At 38.3% G+C, this 20,705-nt stretch overlaps 1 protein-coding gene across 1 annotated transcript; it reads left to right on the forward strand.

Annotated features, from left to right (window-relative positions):
* The first annotated feature begins 75 nt into the window (after window positions 1-75).
* ASRGL1 (asparaginase like 1) lies at window positions 76-20,609 on the forward strand. Its single transcript, XM_008637612.2, has 7 exons — window positions 76-569; window positions 941-1,209; window positions 5,037-5,179; window positions 10,180-10,334; window positions 14,719-14,837; window positions 16,688-16,798; window positions 19,449-20,609. Exons 2-7 carry the CDS (start codon window positions 1,023-1,025, stop codon window positions 19,682-19,684), a joined length of 951 nt encoding a protein of 316 aa, XP_008635834.1. The 5' UTR covers window positions 76-569; window positions 941-1,022; the 3' UTR covers window positions 19,685-20,609.
* The last annotated feature ends 96 nt before the right edge of the window (window positions 20,610-20,705 follow it).

Raw genomic sequence — 20,705 nt, forward strand, 5'->3', positions numbered from 1 at the left:
GGGGGTCTAGGGCCAGGGTTAGCCTGTGCTGAGTAAGGGAAAAACGTAGCTGCTGGCTGAAATAAAAGGCTGAACGGCCTCGTTTACGAGATGCTGTTCCCCACGGCGGCCCGGGCTGGGGTTTTCTCTGCTCCCCGCCTGCTGTCATCCCGGCCGGTGGCCCCTGGGGCAGCAGCAGTGCGAGGGACCGGAGGAGTGCGGGAGGCTCTGTCCGAAGGGTTTGCTTGTAGGATGAGAGGAAAGGCTGTTGTATTCTATTCTTCACAGCCTCCAAAAATAGCCGTCCCCGAGAAACTTTTCACGAGGGGAGTTTTCTCAGTGAGGTGCCCCAGATTTCAGTGGGAGATGAGTTGGCTGCTGCTTCTTTGCCTTTTTCTGGAAGCAGAACCCGTGATTTACATCACCAAGGCTATGTAGCACCTAGCAGTAATCTCTTTTGCTCGCGGGAGGCCATGAGCAGTAACAACGAGGTGTTTGGCTTCCGCGTGTGAATGAACACCTTGTTTTCCTGCTCGAAGTTCAAAGTATTGCAAGAGATCAGAGGTCTGGGATCCAGGTGGTTGAGCTGGGTAAGCCTTTAACTTGGGTCGGGTCAGTTGCCTTTCTTTATTGCTGGTGATACTACTGTACTCTGACAACAGGGCTACCCATCTAAAACAAAGAGCAGTTAGCAGGTTCAAGGCTTACTTAAATGCTTGTTTCCATGTTAATAAACCAGACAGGGTTCATACTAAACCACAAGATTGTAGAGCAACTTAGCCTGAAAGGGGCCCTTCCTCAAAGCAGCGCTGGCCTCAAAGTTGCACTAAATTGCCTGGTGCAACTCATCCAGACTGAATTAGGAACTCCTCCATGGGAGTACTTGGCTTCCCAGAAGGTAAAATTGTGGCAGGCAAACCACCCATATGTGTTACCTAACCTGCAGCCTCTCTCCGTGTAGAAAGGAGCACATGCTAAAGACTCCTCTTTCCAATCAACTGGCCTGTGTGCACAGCTGAAAGCCTCAAGAGGTACTTGGCAGGATGAAGCCTGTCATCGTGGTGCATGGTGGAGCTGGCCGGATCTTCAAAGAACGAGAAGAGGGATGTCGTGCTGGTGTTGTCAGAGCTGCGTTGCGAGGTTACAGTGTCCTGAAGCAGGGAGGCAGTGCCGTAGATGCAGTTGAGGAGGCAGTACGGTCAATGGAAGATGATCCTCATTTTAATGCAGGTAATTTTTTTAGGAAATAAGTGGACTTAGAATCATATTGTATTCCAAGTGTTTTGCCCTGATGCTTCTGAAAAATCCTAGCTTGTATTATTATTATTATTATTATTATTATTATTATTATTATTATTATTGCATTATTATTGATTTATGTACATTGCCATGGAGTAAATATTAGTGTCACAAAATAGGTGGTTTCTCAGCATGGTATGTACTGTAGTCTCTCATGAGTACCCTTAAAAAGATGAGTTACTCTTTTCCCATTCTTCAGTGTTATGTATCTGCCATTTAATTTGTGTGGTGCTGTTTTACTTTTCTGTAAATCTTCTCCTGTTACTGTGCTGTGTATATCCAGTTTTAAGACATGGACTCTTATGGAATATGTGTTTAGTTAATGTGCATCTTCAAGGCACTTGGACATACCTTGCAGCATTTTTTTAATCCTGAGGGCTCGACCTTTACCTATTGCCCCAGAAATACTGATGTTGGCGATTTTAGGGGTTTTTCTCTTCATTAATGCTTGCAATTAGTTATTTTATAAATAATACTACAGAAGTAATCCAATAATGGTATATGAGTCATGAATCTATCCCTTTTTATAGTAAGGGTTCGTAACTGAATTTCCTAATCAGTAATGTGAATTAATGTTAATGGTAGTAATCAAATACTTTCTCCTCTTCTTAGGACCTCAAATTTATTATTTTTGGTGAATTTCAGGAAAAATATTTCCCCACTCCTACCATGGTATGTCAGGAATGAATATGGAATGAAAAACCTGTAGGTGCTCAGTGTTTTAGATAATGTAGCTATTAGTTATGTGCTCAGTTAGTTTGCAGAGGTTCATTTGTTCCTTCTCACCTTGCAGTCGAGAGCAAGGGAGAGCTTTTATTTAATATGAAACTTTTAGTGTTTTGTTATTGACTTGGGTTGAACATTTTGATTTTTAGAGCATTCAAGCTGAAATCATGAAGTGGACTTAGAGGTGTAAGTTAGACTTAGAGTGTACATTTATATAGTTAGCATCAGGGTGGTGTTCTCTCATTTGGCTCTTACTTAACTGGACTTGAGCATTCACCCTTTGTTCAGGTTTGACTATGATGATCCAAGTGGCAAGTAGTCTATTACTTTCAGATACATCTAATTGTGTTAATGCTTATTAGATACAGCTGCTCTTGGAATCTGGCAGAAATGAGCTGAAAGCTATGTGAAGAGGACCCTGATTGGAGTGGCTGTTCAAAACTCACTGTGTAGTATTTATCTTCATAAAAGGATAAAATCAGTGTTGCTGTAATATTTGCTAGGCAAACACAGACACTGCTAAGACACAACAATAAAGGTGGGGAAGAATGGGCAGAACAATGAAGTTGTGTCCTTTTTTGAATGATAGGGTGTAGCCATGCTGTGTAGGGTTGTCTCGATGTAGGCTTGGTGCAAGGGCTCAGAAGCTATAAAATTACCATTTTAGTCACTTGTGCAATGTAGTAAAGTCATCGAGTTCTACTTGTGGTGAGAAAGTGGCCTTGGTTGTATTTCTTTGTGATCTCTTTGGCTAGTAGTATGAACCAGCTTGGCATGAGTACTCCAGGTGTAAGAACTGACACTCTATTGAAAAACTTTCCTATGCAGCCTTTGCAGGACAGAAGACAGATCTATCTATCCACAGATAGAGGGAATGTATCCACAGATATATCCACAGATAGAGATTTCAGTATCCCAGCTGCGACTTGGCTAATGTCAGACATGTTCATTATTTGTGTCCCCTTAGATTTTCTGTCTTCTGTTGTCTCTCTCTTGTTTTCCCAGTTCTTTGCTTAATAAGTAACCCACAAACCTTATTTTTTCAGCACTGCTGCCAATGGATACCATGGCCTCAGAGGCTGGTAGTCCCTACCCATTGCTTTGGAAGGCAGGTGAAAAGGCAGTCTGTAACCACAGAAGGAAGGATTAATCCTACCTGAGATTACTTGAAGTTCAGTAACTAGCTTTGCTGTGGTGTAGAGACTTTCATGGTGATTAGTGGACTGAGAAAAGTTGGTTATACAGCTCTCGAAGCTGTAGGAGTTGTGGATGCCCCATCCCTGCAAGCATCCAAGGCCAGGTTGGATCAGGCGCTGAGCAACGTGATCTAGTGGGTGGCATCCCTGCCCATGGAAAGGGGTTGGCACTAGATGATCTTTAAGGTCCTTTCCAACCGAGGCCTTTCTATGATTCTATGGCAAGTGGGATGAATTGTTCTTAAAAGGCACCTGTCTCTCTTTACCAGCTGTAAAAGGAGAGTTTTTTAGAAAGCTGCCTTTGATTACAGAAACTGTCTGCTGAGTAAATTTTAGAAAATCCTGACCTGTATCCTATGAGACATGTGCAGTAGACATAGGATACTCTTAATGCAGTGATGAAGGGGCCTCATTGAGTTTCCCCTGAAATCATGGTTCTGGTCACTGATACTTGAGAAAGGCCTGCCCTAGTTCTAGTGGGAATTTTGTGCTCATGGGTCAAAAAGCCTACCCTGTCAAAGGAAGTTAAAAGAGCATGTCAGGGTTTAGCTAAGAAAACAATTCCTTACCAGCGTAAGGAAAAGCTGGAGAAGAATGATGTTAACGTGGGTGGCACAAGGCTATTAACCTGTAAGCTCTTTACAGATCAGTAAAGTCTAGAAATTAACATATTATGAATGATGCAGGACTGAACTCTGGAATAATTTATGCAGTTGGAGACAGGTAAAAAATAACTTTTGGGGGTGTGTCTGTATGTGGCAGGGGCAGTTTCTGAGATTACAAGAGGAGGATTACAGGATTTAGCTGCCTCTTGTTACAGGGGATTTAATTTCATATATTCAGGTCTGAAGTACATTGGTATAGAAGTCTTATGTCAGTTATTAACAGTGGCTTCTGGACTACTTTAATGTTGGTTTAACAGAAAGGAGAAAAGCCCTACTGGATGAGCTGTGTACAATGCTCAGGTCTTTTTACCTGAGCTATCATGTGAGTCTGCCATGTTTTGGTTTGGCTTTTTACTTCTTTTCAGGTTTAGTCTTCACCATCTGTATTAGCAAGGCTTGTGCACTTGATAACTTACAACCTATTATTCCCCTGTGATACAATTATTGGCATTATTTACAAAAACCACACTACTTGCATTGTCTCATTTTATATGTCATTAATTTTCAATTAGGTTAGTGATAGCACTGATAATTATAGAAGAAAATAACTACTTGACGTTTTATTACTTAATTTTTATTTTTTAAAATACTTTATTTACTGTTTTAATTTGGTAATGGAAGAACTTGTTATTTCAAGCTTTTCCTACAGTAGTGAGGGGACACTTTTATTCTGCTCCATTAATTCTGGCAGTTTCTTGGAGTGCTGTGTGATGTTAATCTGTTGATAGGATCAAACACTATACTTTTTCTTTGGGTGGTGTTGTATCCTTTGGAAGAACTGTAAAGGTAAAATAATTTAGTACACTTGAAAGCGATCTGGGGAATAAAGAATTCTGTTCATGATGGTTTGTTATTTTAACTTTAATACCAAGTATATCATTTGGATGGAATTGGAAGTGTGTTTTTCATCTTATGAAAAAATAAAACTCAATTTTAAAGTAGATGTACTCTGTGAGACTTCTGTTAATGGCTGGATTTTGTGGTTATACTCAGCAGTGTTTCTGCTGTTTTATTTGTATGTGGGAGATACTTTCAGTAAGTCAGCAAAGTGGGAAAGAGAAGGGTTGCTTGTTGAGAGCTAATTGAATCACCTGGGTGGTTAGCTCTTAATGACTTTCTTCTTTTTCTCTTGCCCTCTAATTTTAGTTTGTTTTTTTTTTTTTGTCTTTAGGTTGTGGATCTGTTCTAAATGAAAAAGGCGAAGTAGAAATGGATGCCATTATCATGGATGGAAAGAATTTAGACTCTGGCGCAGTATCTGCAGTTAAGTGCATAGCAAACCCAATAAAACTTGCTCGACTTGTTATGGAAAAGGTATGCTGATTATCTACTAAAGTTTGAAGCATTTTTTTTTTCCTTTGAACTTAATCCTGTGTATTGATACGCCTCAATGATGATATTTGTGTAGTGCTTTAAAGCGGGAAGGAAAGGAGAAATGGATTGGAGTGTTTGGAAACTATGGTCATGACAATGAGGCACTTATTTTAAGGGGTTTTGAGATATGTTTCCTTAGAATGCTGTTTTTTATAAATATAACTTGACCTATACATGTTGGTCTCCTGTATTTCCACTGCTGGTGTTCAAGGGGTTTTTTGTTGTTGTTTTTCACTTGGTTTTTGAAGAGCTTTTTGTTGTCACTGAGTCTTGTGCTTGATCTTGCAAGATTAAAATTAGGTAATACATTGTTCACTTTGTAGTGATATGAAGCTGAATTAAATGACCCAGTTACATATTTGGCTATGTAATACACTCCGATGTTGTTCTGGGAAGCCTTTTCCATTGTGACCTGATCAAGTGGTAGCACCAGTGCAGTTGTAGTCCTCCAGCAGTAGAAGATAACATTACCTCTATGTGGTGCTGACCGATTTTCCAAGATAATCAAATTTATCAGGGCAATAAAATACTACTTGACCTTCTACATAAGATCAATCCCACCCTACTCCACTAAGAAGTCTAATATTTGTCACAGCAGACTTCTCTTATTTTTCAGATAGAGTGCAACTGATCTATGTCAGTGATGTGATCTATGGGAGTGATTTGTGTGATATCTGTGTCTGTTTTAGTGTTACAAGGCTGTGACAGTGATCAAAAAGTTTGTCCTGTCTTTTGGAGTTTACATTTTCAGACTACTGGTGCAGCTGCCCCATTGTTGAAAAGGTTCATATTTGTAAAAACACTTATTAACAAGGAACACTTATGTTTCTTTAACCTTTCAAAGTGACTTTTGAGGAAACAAAACCTGTTTTGGTATAAAGATGATTGACATTTATGTTGTCCTCAATGGCTTCCAAAGCAGATAGAATTTTTTTGTGTCCTTAACGGGAAGATAGTTCTGCTTTTAAGATCAGAACGTATCACTAAAATATTGAATATAAATACTTCAGTGAAATAGATGTCTCCTAGAAAGCAGTTTTAAAACTGTTGATGAATAAGTGTTTTTTTCCTTCATATGGATTTTATTTTGTCATTAACTAGATCAGTAAATAAGTCTAGGTGATAGACAACTTCGCAAGATAAATTTGAGACTATAGATGAAGGGTTGGGGGTGAGATGTTTCTAGCATGTTAAGGTGAATGTTTTATTTTCTTCTGTAGAGAACTTATTTTAATGCCCGTTGTTCACGTCACATTACAGAATCACTGATTTATTTTCTTTGTTGTCTTGTTCATGAAAAAAAATCCCATTTGAGTAACAAGAATAAGGTCAAAACAACTGTTGTATTTTGAGAATGTAACTTTCCAAAGTGTGTTTCAAAATCAAACAAAAACCCCAAACCAACAAACGGAAAGCCCTCTCCTCTGTCTGTCTTGTCTATTGCAAGGTCCTTCTTGTCATTGCCTGTTGCTTCTGGTGTTCAGAGGTATTGAGGCTAAATTTGTGATGGAATAATAAAATTCTACTGTTCAGGACCAAGTATAGTGGTATAGCCCTAACACCGTGACATTTTGTGGTAAAGGTATTACTCTTTACCAAGATACAAAAAAATCTGTGTAGATGATGATAAATTTCAAATGTAAATGTTGGCCTGAATTTCTTGATGTATCTTGAGATGAGTTTCTGCGCTTCTCCATCTCCCATAAATGGGAATATCACTGATGTTGCTCTTCAGTTCATTGTTGCCTGTCTGTTCATCTTGGACAGGAATTTTGGGACACCAACCTAGGGTATTTCACAGTACATTTCATACTGGGTTTTGTTGTACTGTGCTTAATTAAAAACATTTTTAACTGTCTGACTTGTGGGTAATAAGGGTAGTTTTCCTGGGGTCTTAAGTCTGCATGCGTATTTCCCAGTGGTTTTGAGATGCCTCAATGCCATAAGGAATTTTGAAACATGCAGCTTCCAAAAACAAACAAACCAACCAAAACCACCCTGCACGTCTGCTTGTAATTATATTTCCAGCCTATTATGAAACAGTGTGGGCTCCATCTGGTGGCCAGAGTAGCTCCTCTAGGTTGTTGTTGCAACACATTTGTCCTTTTGTGCTGTCACTTTCCCACTGGGCTCAAACTTGTCCAGATTCGTGGAGCAGAAAAAAAGAGGGCACTGAAATAATTTTCATTCATTATTTACTGTGCTGTTGATCACAGGAGCTTCCAGGAGTGGAAGACTTAGTACATTAACTCATGTAACACATTCTTGAAAAAGCAGTTAAATTTCTGTTGAATTATTCCTGTTTGTATTGAACAAAAATAGAATGATACATTGAAATCTTTTTTTTTTTTTTTTTTTTTTTTTTTAATATGGGGCATGTGACCCTTCTCAGCTCCAGCACTTCATTAGCTGGGCTTCTCATGAACATTAGAGCACTAATTCATTGGTATACGTAAGCTGTGTATGTTTTCCCCTACTGTTATTCTGCAGGACTTTACATTAGACAAAGGAGAATTTAGCTTAGAACACAGACTTCTCGAGGCAAAGGGCCAGGTTTTTTCTGTGCTCTGCGCTGCCAGAATTGTTAAAGAATGAACTTTGATGGTCTGAATTTTAGGCCAGGCAGAAATTTGGTGTGTTTTCCCCATTTCCAGTGAAATTAACTAAAAGTGCTGGAATTTGTTGTTTATTCCCAAGATCTCTTGAACCGTTTTTTTGTCCTTTTGGATTACTTTATGTAAATGTCTTCCAGAAAAAGTAGGCACTTTATATTGGCAAACATATTAATGAAACTGGAAGAATGAGACAGAAAAATAAGCTTTTGCATTGTTTGACAGTGTTCTACCAGTTCTTTTGATTGACAACATCTGTTGAAGAGGGTAACAAAAATCACCTTAAGACATCTTCTTTTCAGTGAGGAGTGAAAAAGAAGGAAAAAAAGCCCTCCAAACATAAAGTCTTGTCATAGAAGCTTATTTATCAGTATGCAAATGTTCTTGTTTGTGTAGCCTAGGAAGGTGCATATGTTATCCAAACTTGCATATGGGATGGAACCCTTTGAAAACTTTTTAGAAATAACTTCCATCTTTTTATAATAAAATTTTATTTTTAAAAAACTTATTTAAATGATGATATAGTCTTAATTGCTGAAGAAAGCAAGTGATGGAGGACACAGCCTTCTGGTACAGATCAAGACAAAAGCAAATTTCAAATTTCCTACGAAAACACACTAAGCAACAGAAAAACCCACACCCACAAAAAAAAACCAAAACTGTTTTAAATATTGTATTGTGTGCTTCTCCGGGGTTAGTGGTAGTGGCAGAGGGGGGCAGTATTGCACAAAGAAGTTGGCTTTCAAGTCAAAGAACGCTGCTCATTAGCTTGTTAGAAATAGGTAGGTCTGACATCATCTGGTGACATGGTAGCAGCACTCAGCATTGTAAGGCTTTCACATGTACAGGGGCCATCTTCCTGGGCACCCTTAGTATCATTCCCTAAAGCTATACTCTCATGAATTAAAGATTATTAAAAAGGCATTTAAATTTTCAAAAGGGTTTGATATCGGGGCTGCAACATCAGAAATGGTTCTAAAGTGTAGTCCTTCGTCACTGTCCAGAGGGCTTAGTGCAGAGGCTATAATAGGCTTAAGTAGAGATCATTGTCTCTGATTTGGGAAGAGGTTTGTCTGGAGTCCTTTAAAACAGTGCAGTGCTCTGCATTGGTCATGGTAGTGATTACTTGTCTTTGTTTAGAAATCAATAGAAGCTGATGGTCTGCAACATCTTAACCTGAAGCTTTGAGACTGTAACTGTCCTGCAGAATGTAGCATGGTACAGAAATACCCAACCTCTGCCATCCTTGCTTCTGGCTGAGAGCTGGGAATGTGCCACGTGGGTGCTTTGCAAGGCTCTGCAGGCCTGCTGCCTCCAGCATCACATGGTTCTTTTTGGACCTCAGCTGGGTCCTGTGTGCTGTGCTGCTGCATGGACATAAAGGCTTGCTGTAGGTTAGGTGCTCTGCTCTGAAATTGTTCCGTGCTGTATGGTCAGACCATCCCTTCTCTAATACCTTCCCAGGCTCTGATGAGCAATTAACAGCCATGTAATTGTAAGAGAAGCTGCTGCTTACTTTTTGACACATTAAAAAAAAAATCAGATTTCAGAGCTACTACTAAAGTGTAAGGATTAATTAAACAAATTTATCCGGCATAGTTCTCTAAAATGTGAATTAACCAAGCTCTACAGACTTTGAAGCATGGAATTAACTAAGATTGTTGAATTAAAATCTGATTTGAAGTGCTTTGTAAATAAAGGAATCAAAATAGAACTTTCAAGTACTGTTAGCAGAGAGCAAACATTTTTTGGTCAAATCCATTAGAAAGTATTCTGTTCTTAAATTTGAAATTCTGAGTTAATAAGAATAGCAGCTTATTAAAGGAAATACTTAAAATTGTTCAGCTGATGTTAAGAAACAATTTAGTTGCATGCTATTTACATTTTGTGGTTATTTTACTAGGTGTAATGCCTTTAAACAGGAATTTATTTAGAATTTTTTTGAGTAAAAGCCTTCTAGATCTCTTCATTAACTGGACAAAATAGTTATGAAGTAATTTGGTGATTCATTTGAAACAGTTCAAAAAAGTAGCATACAAATTAGCTAAAGAACAAATTTACCAATTTTTCTTCTCCCATTATAGGAAGCATTAAATAGATAGATACAATCCTTTTCTACCTTCTTTTCTAGGTGGTTAAACTTTGTGGTTTGGAGAGCTGAAAGCTTTTTCAGCTATAGTGGAAGGGGATATGGACAGAAATGTAGAAGTTTTAAAAACAAAATTTGGAATTTTCTTTGTGTGGATACTTCTAAAACTAATGGTTATACAAAACTGCTCAGTAGAAGACACAACAAGAATTGTCAATGAATCTCTTGTCTTTCTGCAGACGAAGCATATGCTGCTGACTGACCATGGTGCACACCTGTTTGCTAAGGCCATGGGTATTCCTGAGATTCCAGGGGAGAAACTCATAACTGAGAGATCCCGGGAGAGATGGAAGAAGAACCTTGAGCCAGATTCCAACCCTGAAGAGTTTCAGAAGTAGGTAAAATATATTTTATTTTTAAATTTGGGTAAATTAATTTGTACTCTCTGGTTACAAAAAAAACCTCATAAGAAACCTAAAACCCCCAAACAAACAAAGCAACAAAGAAAAACAAAAACCCCAAACAAATAAATGCAAACCTTGAAGGCTTGTATTCCAAATGTTACATGGTTTGATACAGTCTTTACAGTATGTCTTCATTGAAAGCAGTAGAAAACCAAGCTTTCAATGAATTTGCTTAAGCTTAAAGGACTGGAAGAAAATTGATCAAACTTGTTGCTGCTTAAGATTATTGGTCACTTTGACAATAGCACAGGTTTTGTGGCTTTATTGGAGGATAAAGTTAGATCTTGTTATTACTCTTAAAATTGTCAGTTACAGAAGTGCATAGAGTAGCTTTAACAAACAGCAGGTATCATTTAGTATAGTTTTTTCTGTGGAGGAACTGATTTTAAAAAATCTCTAGTGCACATACTAAAACAAGTTCATAAAGAAAACCCCAAAAACCTAAGAAAGCTGATCTTGGTTAAGGAGATGATCAGATTTGTCTTTAAATTGGATTAGGTAGTTAAACAACATCAGACTTTGACCAGTAATTCCTTCCGAGTGTGGTTGTGGCTTTTGGTTATGAAAAGGAATGAAGAACAATGACCGAGACGTTTAAAGGTGGGTGGGAAGAGAGATGCTGCTGGATGGTATTGCCCAACAGCAAAATGAGTATCACTTGGAAAACAACCCAGTCTCATATGAAGTAGAGAGGAAGGTGAGATGGGCAGTAAAGGAATGAAAAATACCAGGTGTCAAAAATGTTTTCTGTGCCTGTGAGGTAGGCATAAACACTAAATTGTTTTGAGCTTCCATTTGTACGTCCATGGCTGTGGTGCAGGAAGACACTGTGTTATATTACATAAATGCTGTATTATGTGCTGTTCATATGTTTTGTGAAATAGGAATAATGGCAGGAGTAGAGAATTTTTTAGATCAAAAGAGGAAATCTCTTCCATTTCTTCCATTTCTTTAATTAATAAAGTCTATGAATGAGACTGTGAACTACAACTTATGTGTTACTTTCAGTAAATCACTAGAAGGAAAAACAAAGTAATGAGACAAGCGTAAATGTGGTCTTGTAAACAAAGTGACATTGTTCCTTGACCTTAAGGTCTTGGTCGTAGTTCGTCTTGTATCCAGCAGAAGTCTCCTTTTGATTCGTGGTCTGTCCAAGGACTGTGTGGTATTATCATTCATTACAAAGAATTTTGAGGATGGTGTAGCCACCACTTTGTTCTCTTGAAAATACTAGTTGGAATAGCATGGCATCTAAGTCTTCATTCATTCCTCATAACTGCATCTTTTTTTTTTTTTTTTTTTTTTTTTTTCCTTGTGCCTAGTGTTTAAAAATATTGTTGTTGTTAAAGTTTTCTAGAATAGAATTGATGAGCTTTGGAAATTCCTGGATTTATACCTAAATAATGGATAATGTTTGGTGTTTTAAAAACCATGTCAGGAAAAAGGTGAGAGATTTGTTCCTTTCAGTGTTAGGCATCTTCCATTTCAGCACGGCCTTGTTCTGGAATATCTGATAATAAAAAGCTTGTGTATTTCTGAAAAGCTGAAGACTTTTTCTTGTCTTGGCCATGCTGTTCTTTTTCTGAAAACCAAAACATCAGCACAAATTCACAAAGTTGGAAACAGGTCTTTTTTAATGCAGACCCATTTCATTCTGTATCACATGTGGAATGTTCTTTTTCCCTGTTATGTCCACAGTGATTATGCAGAAACTTGCCTGAGGCGAACAGACAGAAGGTGAAGTAGTATTAGTCAGAGGCAACATAATACCAGATCATACTGGGAATTTGAAGGTTGGTGTATATTTTACTTCCAGTCCCCTGATCCTCACAGTGTTGGAAACCCTGGGGTTTCGTAGGCTTCGCAGGTAAAGTCTGGTGTCTTCATAAGAGATACCTTTCTCCTCTGCTGGTTAGAAGCCTGAATTCATTTATGCTGAAAGCTTTGGATTCCACTGCATGTACAACATTCCATCTTGCACACCTTCTGCCAAGAACAAGGCATGATTCGATTTATCTGCAGTCTCTCACTCCAAAGACTCTGGCAATACCCATGTTAAGAATTTCCAGAGTTTGCCTGAGAATCCCACAGAAAGGGAGTTGAGTCTGGCTGTAAGGTAGTAAATGGGGTCCTAGCCCCAGTGTGAATCACACTGCAAGAGTAACTCAAGGAGGTATTAACTAACAAGGACCCTGGCAGCAATAAACAGAAAACCCTACTACCGATGCAGGGCTGAGAGACAAAATAGCAGGTATCTCATTAGTTGAATGAGGATAGTATAAGTACATGTCACTCATGGGTATTGGATAATGAAAGATTTAGACAAAAGGGAATGAACAAATCCAAATAATACATTCTGTATCACAGTATATGCAGTATATAGGAATAATTCTTGATTGAAAAAGGTCCCTAATAGCATCTTCTGGTATACCACAGGTACCTATTGAGGTTCTTGCTACTGTCAATAACTAAAAATAGAGGGATGGTTATAATTTGATAGCAGTTTTGTCTGCCTTGTTAATGTTCTGGAGTCAACTAGCCATGCAAAAAAATTTATTTATATCTTCTTTGCATTTGTTCTGAAGCTGATCAAAGGAGAGGTTACACTGAAGCAGTAAAAAAGGGACAGTAAGAAATCAAGTGTAGTTGTCTGTTTGCTCCACTGCAGATGAGGTGTGTTGGACACATTCACTTTGCTATTTATTGCCGGTTGTGCTCTCATACCAAAACAGGTAATTACTGCCTGTGTCATGTGTGCTTTTATTTTCACAGTTGCTTAAGGTAAATACTTACCTAAGAAAATGGACATCTGGATACACCTTTCTTAATTTCTCAGGAGGATCTAACTTTAGTTGGTTGAAGGGTGCTACAGGAATGTGCAAGCGAGTACTGAATTTACTAATGTTCTTTTCGGCAAATCATTTGTAACAGATGGATGGGTGGGAAGCCCATCTGCACCATCATATCAGTTTGAGATGAGGTCCGTCTCTATATAAATGTCAGAGCAGCTTATAAGTCCTGTGATTCATCAGTCAACTTTGAATTCCTGTGAATGAAGTGTAGGGACTGACAGTATGATATTTTACATAAGCAGGAGGGAACAGGAAGTTGGGTCTCTGAGAACCTGACTGTGGGTTTCATGGTACACAAAGACTTAGTCTGACTTAATTAGCTTAGGTTTTGCAGAGCTATAGAGAAACTGTCACCAGTGGTCAGGCAAATTCAAAAGGTATTCCTTTTCCAGTTGCCTGTTGGGTAGTTCCTTGAAGGATAGTTACATTTTCCTGTGTGGAGGGATTTAGAATATTTTTGGGGTTTGGTGTAACTCTCCTAGTCACATACTGGTTTATGTTCCTACGTGAATTGCTAAGACTGGAATATGTGGATATTTAAACTGTTGCTTCTCAGTAATGTCTCGCTTCTCAGTGCAGCAACTGTTACAGTAAGTCACGACAGGCTTTTTTTTCTCCATACACGACTACACATGTATATTTTGAGCAGGCTATTGTATATGACTTGTTTGTGTTGAAGAAATAAAGCAATAGTTGAGACTTTTGTTTTCTTCAGTGCACGAAGATTTTTAAACCAATGTGCAGTTTCAGCAGTCTACTGCCCAAGCGATTTAAACCTCAAGATTATGTAGCTACAGAGTACAAAGACTAAAATATGTCTTAATGATGCATTGTGAGCAATACTAGTTGAAAGGCAAATAAATAAGTTGGTTTTGGTGGTTTTTTTTTTTTTAATAGCATTCAAACATAAAGGGGGGAGTAAGGAAAAGGAAAGAGGAGGACCAGGAAGGAAATGATTCAGTGCATGCATAACATTACTGTCCTTTCTGTATTCACTCATTTACGTGCATTGTCATTAATAATTCCGGTTAACCTCCTGTTGAGACAGTGGAGCCAATTGTTGCATCTTCGAGTTGCCATTTAGGGGAAAGTTGTGTGTCAGTTTGTGTGTCAGCCAAAAAACTACTCCAGAGCTATAATGACTAGAAGTATTTCTGCCCTGTGTGCTTTTGTTTTGTGGGTTTTTTTTCATCCCCAAGTTTCCATGCTATGAAAGTAAACAAGTCATGGGGAAAAGATTTTTTAAGAAAAGTGTTTTCGACTTGATTAAATAAAAATCTTGTGAGAATTGTTGCATGTTTCTTGTTATTTTTGTAATGAGAAGCATGGCAAAAATAGCTTTATGATGAGGAGTAATTCTGTTGTAGAAATCTTCTTTAAAGCTACCTGGGAAATAAAGGCAACGTGCTTTGGCAGGTATGCTTTAATTCTGTCTAATTTTGTGAACTGTTTTTCTTGGCAGAGACCTTGGAACAGTCGGTGCTGTTGCTATAGACAGTGAAGGCAACGTAGCTTGTGCAACATCCACGGGAGGACTCTCTAATAAACTGATTGGCCGTGTTGGTGACACAGCATGCATAGGTATGGGGTGTGGGACCTTGCCTTTCACTTTTTGGAGGTGTCTCATATAAAGAAAGAAAAAAAGTATTATGCATTCTCCTTTTCATTAGTGAAACAAAACATAAATACTAGTCCATCTGAAATGGAGGTTTAACATTCAAATGTATCAAAGCTAAAGCTCCTTACAGCATGGAGATTTGCAAGAAAAAATTGGGAGTTCTGTGTGGAAAATGGGGATGGCAGTTTGCTTTTTCTGTCCTTTCTTCAATGCTAACACCTGTGTTTCCTTCCTGTTGATTCTGATAAAGCTCTCTTTTTTTTATGGCTGTGATTTCCACTAAGTCAAAAAATGTAGCCTGCTCCATATTAAGATGCTGTTTCTGTGATATTTAAGGAAGTAGGTGTAATTGCAATTACTACTTGTTGCATCAGTGAGCGAGAATTATAAAGTGACTAGCAACTTTGAGTAAATTCCTGTTCTTAAGAGAGCCCTGATAAGACTGTCTCAGAACCTAATAGGTGTGGTGTGGAATAAAGGAAATATTTTAAGAGATCTCTTATCCATGTATAAAGAGACACTTGAAATCCTTTCAACAGACTTCTTCCTCTCATGAAACAGACTTGCCATTTGATTGCTTCAGGGTTCTACCATACAGCTGGGATTTGGAAAATAATTCTTTTTAGTAAAACATGTTCCAAACTCAAATAGCATTGCTGTTGGCAGTATATGATTATCATAAACTGTCTTTCTTTTGCATACAAAGTTGCTAACACTTTGGTATCCTCTGCATTTTCACTATGGTTTTCAGTTTTGTTTCTGGCTGCAGCCTTCTGACTGCAAATACCCTCCTCCTGTGTAGATCATGTTCAGCATTCTTATTGTTTGGGACGTGGGTTTGTGAAGGACAAGTGAAACTGGGCGCTGTTGAGCATATTGCTTGCAACTTTGAGTCTCACTAGGCATCTGCAGAAATGCCAGCTGTGCTTTTAAACATCAGAGGCTTTGGTAAGGGGGCATTGACTTAATATGGTAGTGGTTTTCCACATTACTCTGAGTCCATTAAAAGGGTCTGATCTGATCAAGAAAGTACAGAAGGGGAGAAACTTCCATTGCTCTTCTGAGGCGTCTTTCCCCTCCCCCAGTACCTTGTTTATAATGCTGTGGTATGTTTCATTCTAGCTCCTGGGAAATATTTTTCTTAGGAGATGTGCTAGAAATACGGGTATTGAGCAAGCAGAAGCTTGGTGGAGAACAGGGTGTGGAATGTGCCAGCAAAACAAGGATGGGAGAAAAGAAAAAGGGGGGAAGGGGAATTCAACAGAAGAAGCACTCTGCTTGTGGTGAGGACTTGGGAGATTCTTCAGGGGTGCTTTGTGAAGTTTTACTAGAGCCCATGCTCTTCACATCTCTTACATGCTGTGGAGGGTAAGTTCCCCTCAAGCTGGTCAGCTTACCAGTGTCCTCACTAGATCTTCCTTCATATCTTCTCAGTTGATGTGACCTGGCATTCTGCATCCCAGCCCTATCTTGCTGATTCTCAGTATACCCTCCCTTGCTGTTCTGGAAAATATTTTTGCCCGTTCCTTTGGAGTGCTGGCCTGCTTCTGTCTCTTGTACACAAACAGATCACTAGTCTTCTCTCTCAGCTTGGCAACCGACTTGCTCCAACTGTTGTTGATCTCTTTCATATATTTTACTTTTCAAATTGAGGCAGAAATGAGAAAGAAGCATTACTGACACTTTGGTCCCAGAAATGCACAGAGCTAATGGACCTTTAGGAAGAAATGTTCGGTATCTATTTTAAACAGTGCAGGGCTTTTAAATCGTATTGCAGAATATTGCCTTCTGTCTTTTTTTTCCCTCTGAAAAGGAAGTGGAGGTTATGCTGACAACCATTCTGGTGCCACTTCAACCACAGGACATGGGGAGAGCATTATGAAAGTGGTCTTAGCCCGACTGATCCTCTATCACATGGAGCAAGGTATGTTCCAAACTTCCTGTAAGCTGAAATAATGAGGATAGGAAATGTTGCCTAATCACAGGTTTCAGTGTATATATGTACAATCATCCTAGAACAGTTGTCAGAAGAGTTGCTCTCAGGGGTGTGTGGATGGGTCAGCTCTTTAAAAAGAAAACAAAGTATTAAATTATTAATAAAGCTAAAATAGCTGAAGTGAACAGAATTATCTCTGCTGCCTGATACTGAATTGTGCTTTAGATCAGTGTACATGGAAAGACATTACTGTCTGCTTTGTTTAATTGAAGTTCTCTTTAATCAGTTTTCCCGATTATAAACTAAAATTCTGTGAACAAGAAATAGAAAACAAGTAAAAATAAGATATATTTAAGGGAGCAGTGAGGGAGGGCTAGATAACTGGAGCTGAAATAAGAGAGTATGGGATCTTGCCTTTCTAATAAATTGTAAAGCTCTTTATTGTAACAACTCTGATTACAGCAACAGAAAGTATTTTTGAGACTTTTTAACTATGATTTCAATTTACATTTTGTTTTGGAAAATGTACTAAAATGACTGGGCGGGTATGTGGTAAACAGCTGACACAGTATGTCTTGTGTGACTGTAATACAATCTGACTGTGGGATGACCCTTTGGAGCTTTACCTTTGTGACTTAGTCTGTCATCTAAACCCTTGATTATGTTACAGCCTGTAAAGATAGCCAGACAACATACTTGTGTTGCATGCAGTTCAAGAATCATTAATATAGATATCACCATTATTTTTAGAAAGCTGTAGCTTTGGGGCAGTACAGTGTAACTTGCTTTGAGATCAACCAAACTGGAAATAGTTGGAAAATACTCAATTTACATTTTTGTTGAAGAAGCAGTAAGTAGAGAGACAAGTAACAGCTGAGAATATTTTTGTTGTGCTTTATAGAGCATATACATGCATATATAATGCATATAATGGGTGCATTTCTCTAAATCTCATAGCTGATGTGACAGTTTCAGCATAAAATACAACCTACAGATTATTTCCCAAAGCTTTTAACACTTTATCCTCTCCCTTTACTCTCTAAATTATGTCCCTAAGTATTCAAATTGTGAACAGCTCTTTAAGCTCTTGCCTAAACTGTGTAAACCAGTTTCTCCTCTGGCTTGAAGTTAACTGCATTGCAAGACTTACGCACCGATAGCAGTTATCTGGCTTGTGATTAATCAGTTTGAAAGTCAAATGAGTCTCAAATTAAAAAGTTTATTGGAAAGAGAGAAAAAGAAAATGAACCCACACGTGTTCATGTCTCATTAGTTTGCACTTGTACACCTTGCCCATGCTTGCTTTACCTTCATTCATCCTGCCCAGAAGTGTAACTCAGCTGCCAGGCAAACACGTCAGCAGTTAGATTCCCCCTGGCCCCTCCTCCCAACATGTTTCCATGAAGGCACTGAAAACAAGCCCTCAAGTTATTACAACTTTTTGAGTCCTTGAACAGTGAGCTGAAGTTGCACACGTAAGAGCAACTATAGAGCCCTCATAATTCTGTTCAGCTATCCAGTATTTACATACTAAATATCTTCTTTTGGACAAATGCTGCAAAATTTACTTCTGTATTTCAGGAGTGAATTGCTTTGCCAGTCTTAACAGCTGTTGGAATTTTAGTCTTATGGTGGCAGCTGTTGTCTCGGTGAAAAATCAAACAGTGCAATACTGACCCTTTGAAGACAGTGCCACTGACTTGAATAGTCACAGTGCCACCCATGCGTAAGCATAAGGAGCTTTATCCTGTCAGTCACCAGGGCTGTGAATAATTCTGACTCTCCTGGTTTTATTTGGTTTTAACTCAAAATTTGCAGGGAAAGCATGAAGGTCAGTTTTTGTTCTATAACCTAAGCTGCATAACATTACTGAGGGTATATATATCTTAGGGTAATTAGGCCAGGCCAGCTGCATTCCTGAACATGTATTTAAACTCGTAGTGAACAAATATTTTGCAGCTGTTACAGGTCTGTGTGTATGATGTACATACTGAATTTGATTTATTTAGAAAATACTCCTGTTAATACGAATCAGCTTGATACGAGAAGCTAAAGTTGTATCGCTGGTCCTTTGTCTGATGTCTAGTACATTGAGACCTCATTTTGCCTGATGGTTTCAGAAGTTTCAGTAAGAGTCAGGCTGATGTCTGCTTTTGATAAATTATGACAATGTGAGGTACGTACTTTGAGCTCTGTTGCAGCCAGTGGAATTAGAACAGAGATGATGACTGAAATTTGATTGTTTTGATGTGTGTTTTTTCAAATTGTAAATGCTTTAGACCTAGCTTGTGACAAACCTTTGATGAAAACCTTGCAGATGTACATTTTTTTCCTGTCAAATGATGGAATAAGAAATGGTGGTCTTGAACATGTGAATTAATTTGTATTAAACACAGAAACTGAATCAAAATCTGAAGCTATGTAAATAAATACTTGGAGCAGTACCACACCACCACAGCTCTTCACAACTGTCCAGAGCCTTTCTAAATATGCTTCCTTTGTTTGACTGGAAATTGCTTGCTGATTCAGTTGGAAGAGAAATTAGATTTGACTGGGTCCATGGGGAGGGGTGAAATTTGAAGGGGATTTTAAAACTGTCAGGACAGATACCATGAAGTGATTTTGTTTTTCTTTTCAGGAATGTCACCAGAGGTGGCAGCAGACACTGCATTAGACTACATGAAGACACGAGTTGGGGGCTTGGGGGGTGTCATTGTTGTCAACAAGGCAGGAGAGTGGGCAGCAAGGTTTTCCACCAAACAAATGTCCTGGGCTACTATAAAGGATGACAACCTGCATTATGGGATTTATGCTGGGGAGAAGCATATAAAATCTGTTGATGAAGCACTTGCATCTGAAAGGGAGGGATTCTAAGAATGAAGAAAGTTGACTGATGGAGAAGAATGAAGATCTCCAGTTTTTGCTGGAGGACAATGACAGCTGATTTTGTCTTTCTGAAAGATCTTTTGATTCACAAGCATTACCACATTTACAGTCAAAACAAAATCTGGACATAGTTCTTTAGTGGACATGTATGTATGTACGTGTAGTCTTTTAATACCTTTGTGAAGTCAGATCCTCCTTTCTTAGATAAGAAAGAGAGTGGTCAGTAGGTTCCTTGGTTAGCATGCCTTAATTTTACATTAAAGGGAGTCTGAATTTCAGTATTAGAGGAACTCCTTTTCACATCCATTCTCAGAGACTGCTGCCAGGATGATTTGAGAGATAATACCTGTTAATTAAAAGCTGAATTTTGAAAATCCAGAGTCTTTTGAGAAGCCATCTCATAATAACAGCTTGCTAACTGTCAGTGAAATACCACCAAAGAGCAGCGAAGAGTTAAGACATGTCACAGGCTTGAGGTAACTGTCACAGGATATAATGAAGTAAAGAAAGTAACTTTCTCCAGAGAAGGGAAAGGTGATGCTGAGGAGCTCTAATTACATTCATTGACATCAGACCATAAACCACAACACAGTAGGCTACAGTATTTCAAACTGTATGTGGACAGTTAAAGGAAAGATGCTATTGATGTAGTATCTGAGGTAGTAATAAAGAAGGTCATGATCTCAATAAAAAATAACAGCAATCTTTACTATTCAAATCCAAAGGTGATAGGCACCTTTCAAGACAAAATGTGAGATAGAGGTGCTGATTGCTGGAAAAATAATTATCTGAAAGAGATCAAAGCAAGTTGTACTAAAACATATAAAACTGCCTGTTAACAAGTTCCTTGTGTGAAGTCTGAAACATTGTCTGCAGAGATTTTCTTTTTAAAATAAATTGATGTTCTACACTATTTTGAATATATTTTCTTCATTAAGATTTTGTATTTTTAAAAGGAAAATTCCTTTTTTATTTTCTGACTCTCAAACATATAATTTTTTTGTGTTAA

This window comes from Corvus brachyrhynchos, unplaced genomic scaffold (genome assembly GCF_000691975.1).
Source record: "Corvus brachyrhynchos isolate BGI_N302 unplaced genomic scaffold, ASM69197v1 scaffold136, whole genome shotgun sequence".
NCBI classification, from domain to species: Eukaryota; Metazoa; Chordata; class Aves; order Passeriformes; family Corvidae; genus Corvus; species Corvus brachyrhynchos.

What these genes read in the sequence shown, in the direction of transcription:
- ASRGL1 (XM_008637612.2), top strand. Translation starts at nt 1,023, where the DNA reads ATGAAGCCTGTCATCGTGGTGCATGGTGGAGCTGGCCGGATCTTCAAA. An exon ending in TGATCCTCATTTTAATGCAG is followed by an intron (nt 1,210 to 5,036) that starts GTAATTTTTTTA and finishes TTTTGTCTTTAG; the next exon opens with GTTGTGGATCTGTTCTAAAT. An exon ending in TGGTGACACAGCATGCATAG is followed by an intron (nt 14,838 to 16,687) that starts GTATGGGGTGTG and finishes CCCTCTGAAAAG; the next exon opens with GAAGTGGAGGTTATGCTGAC.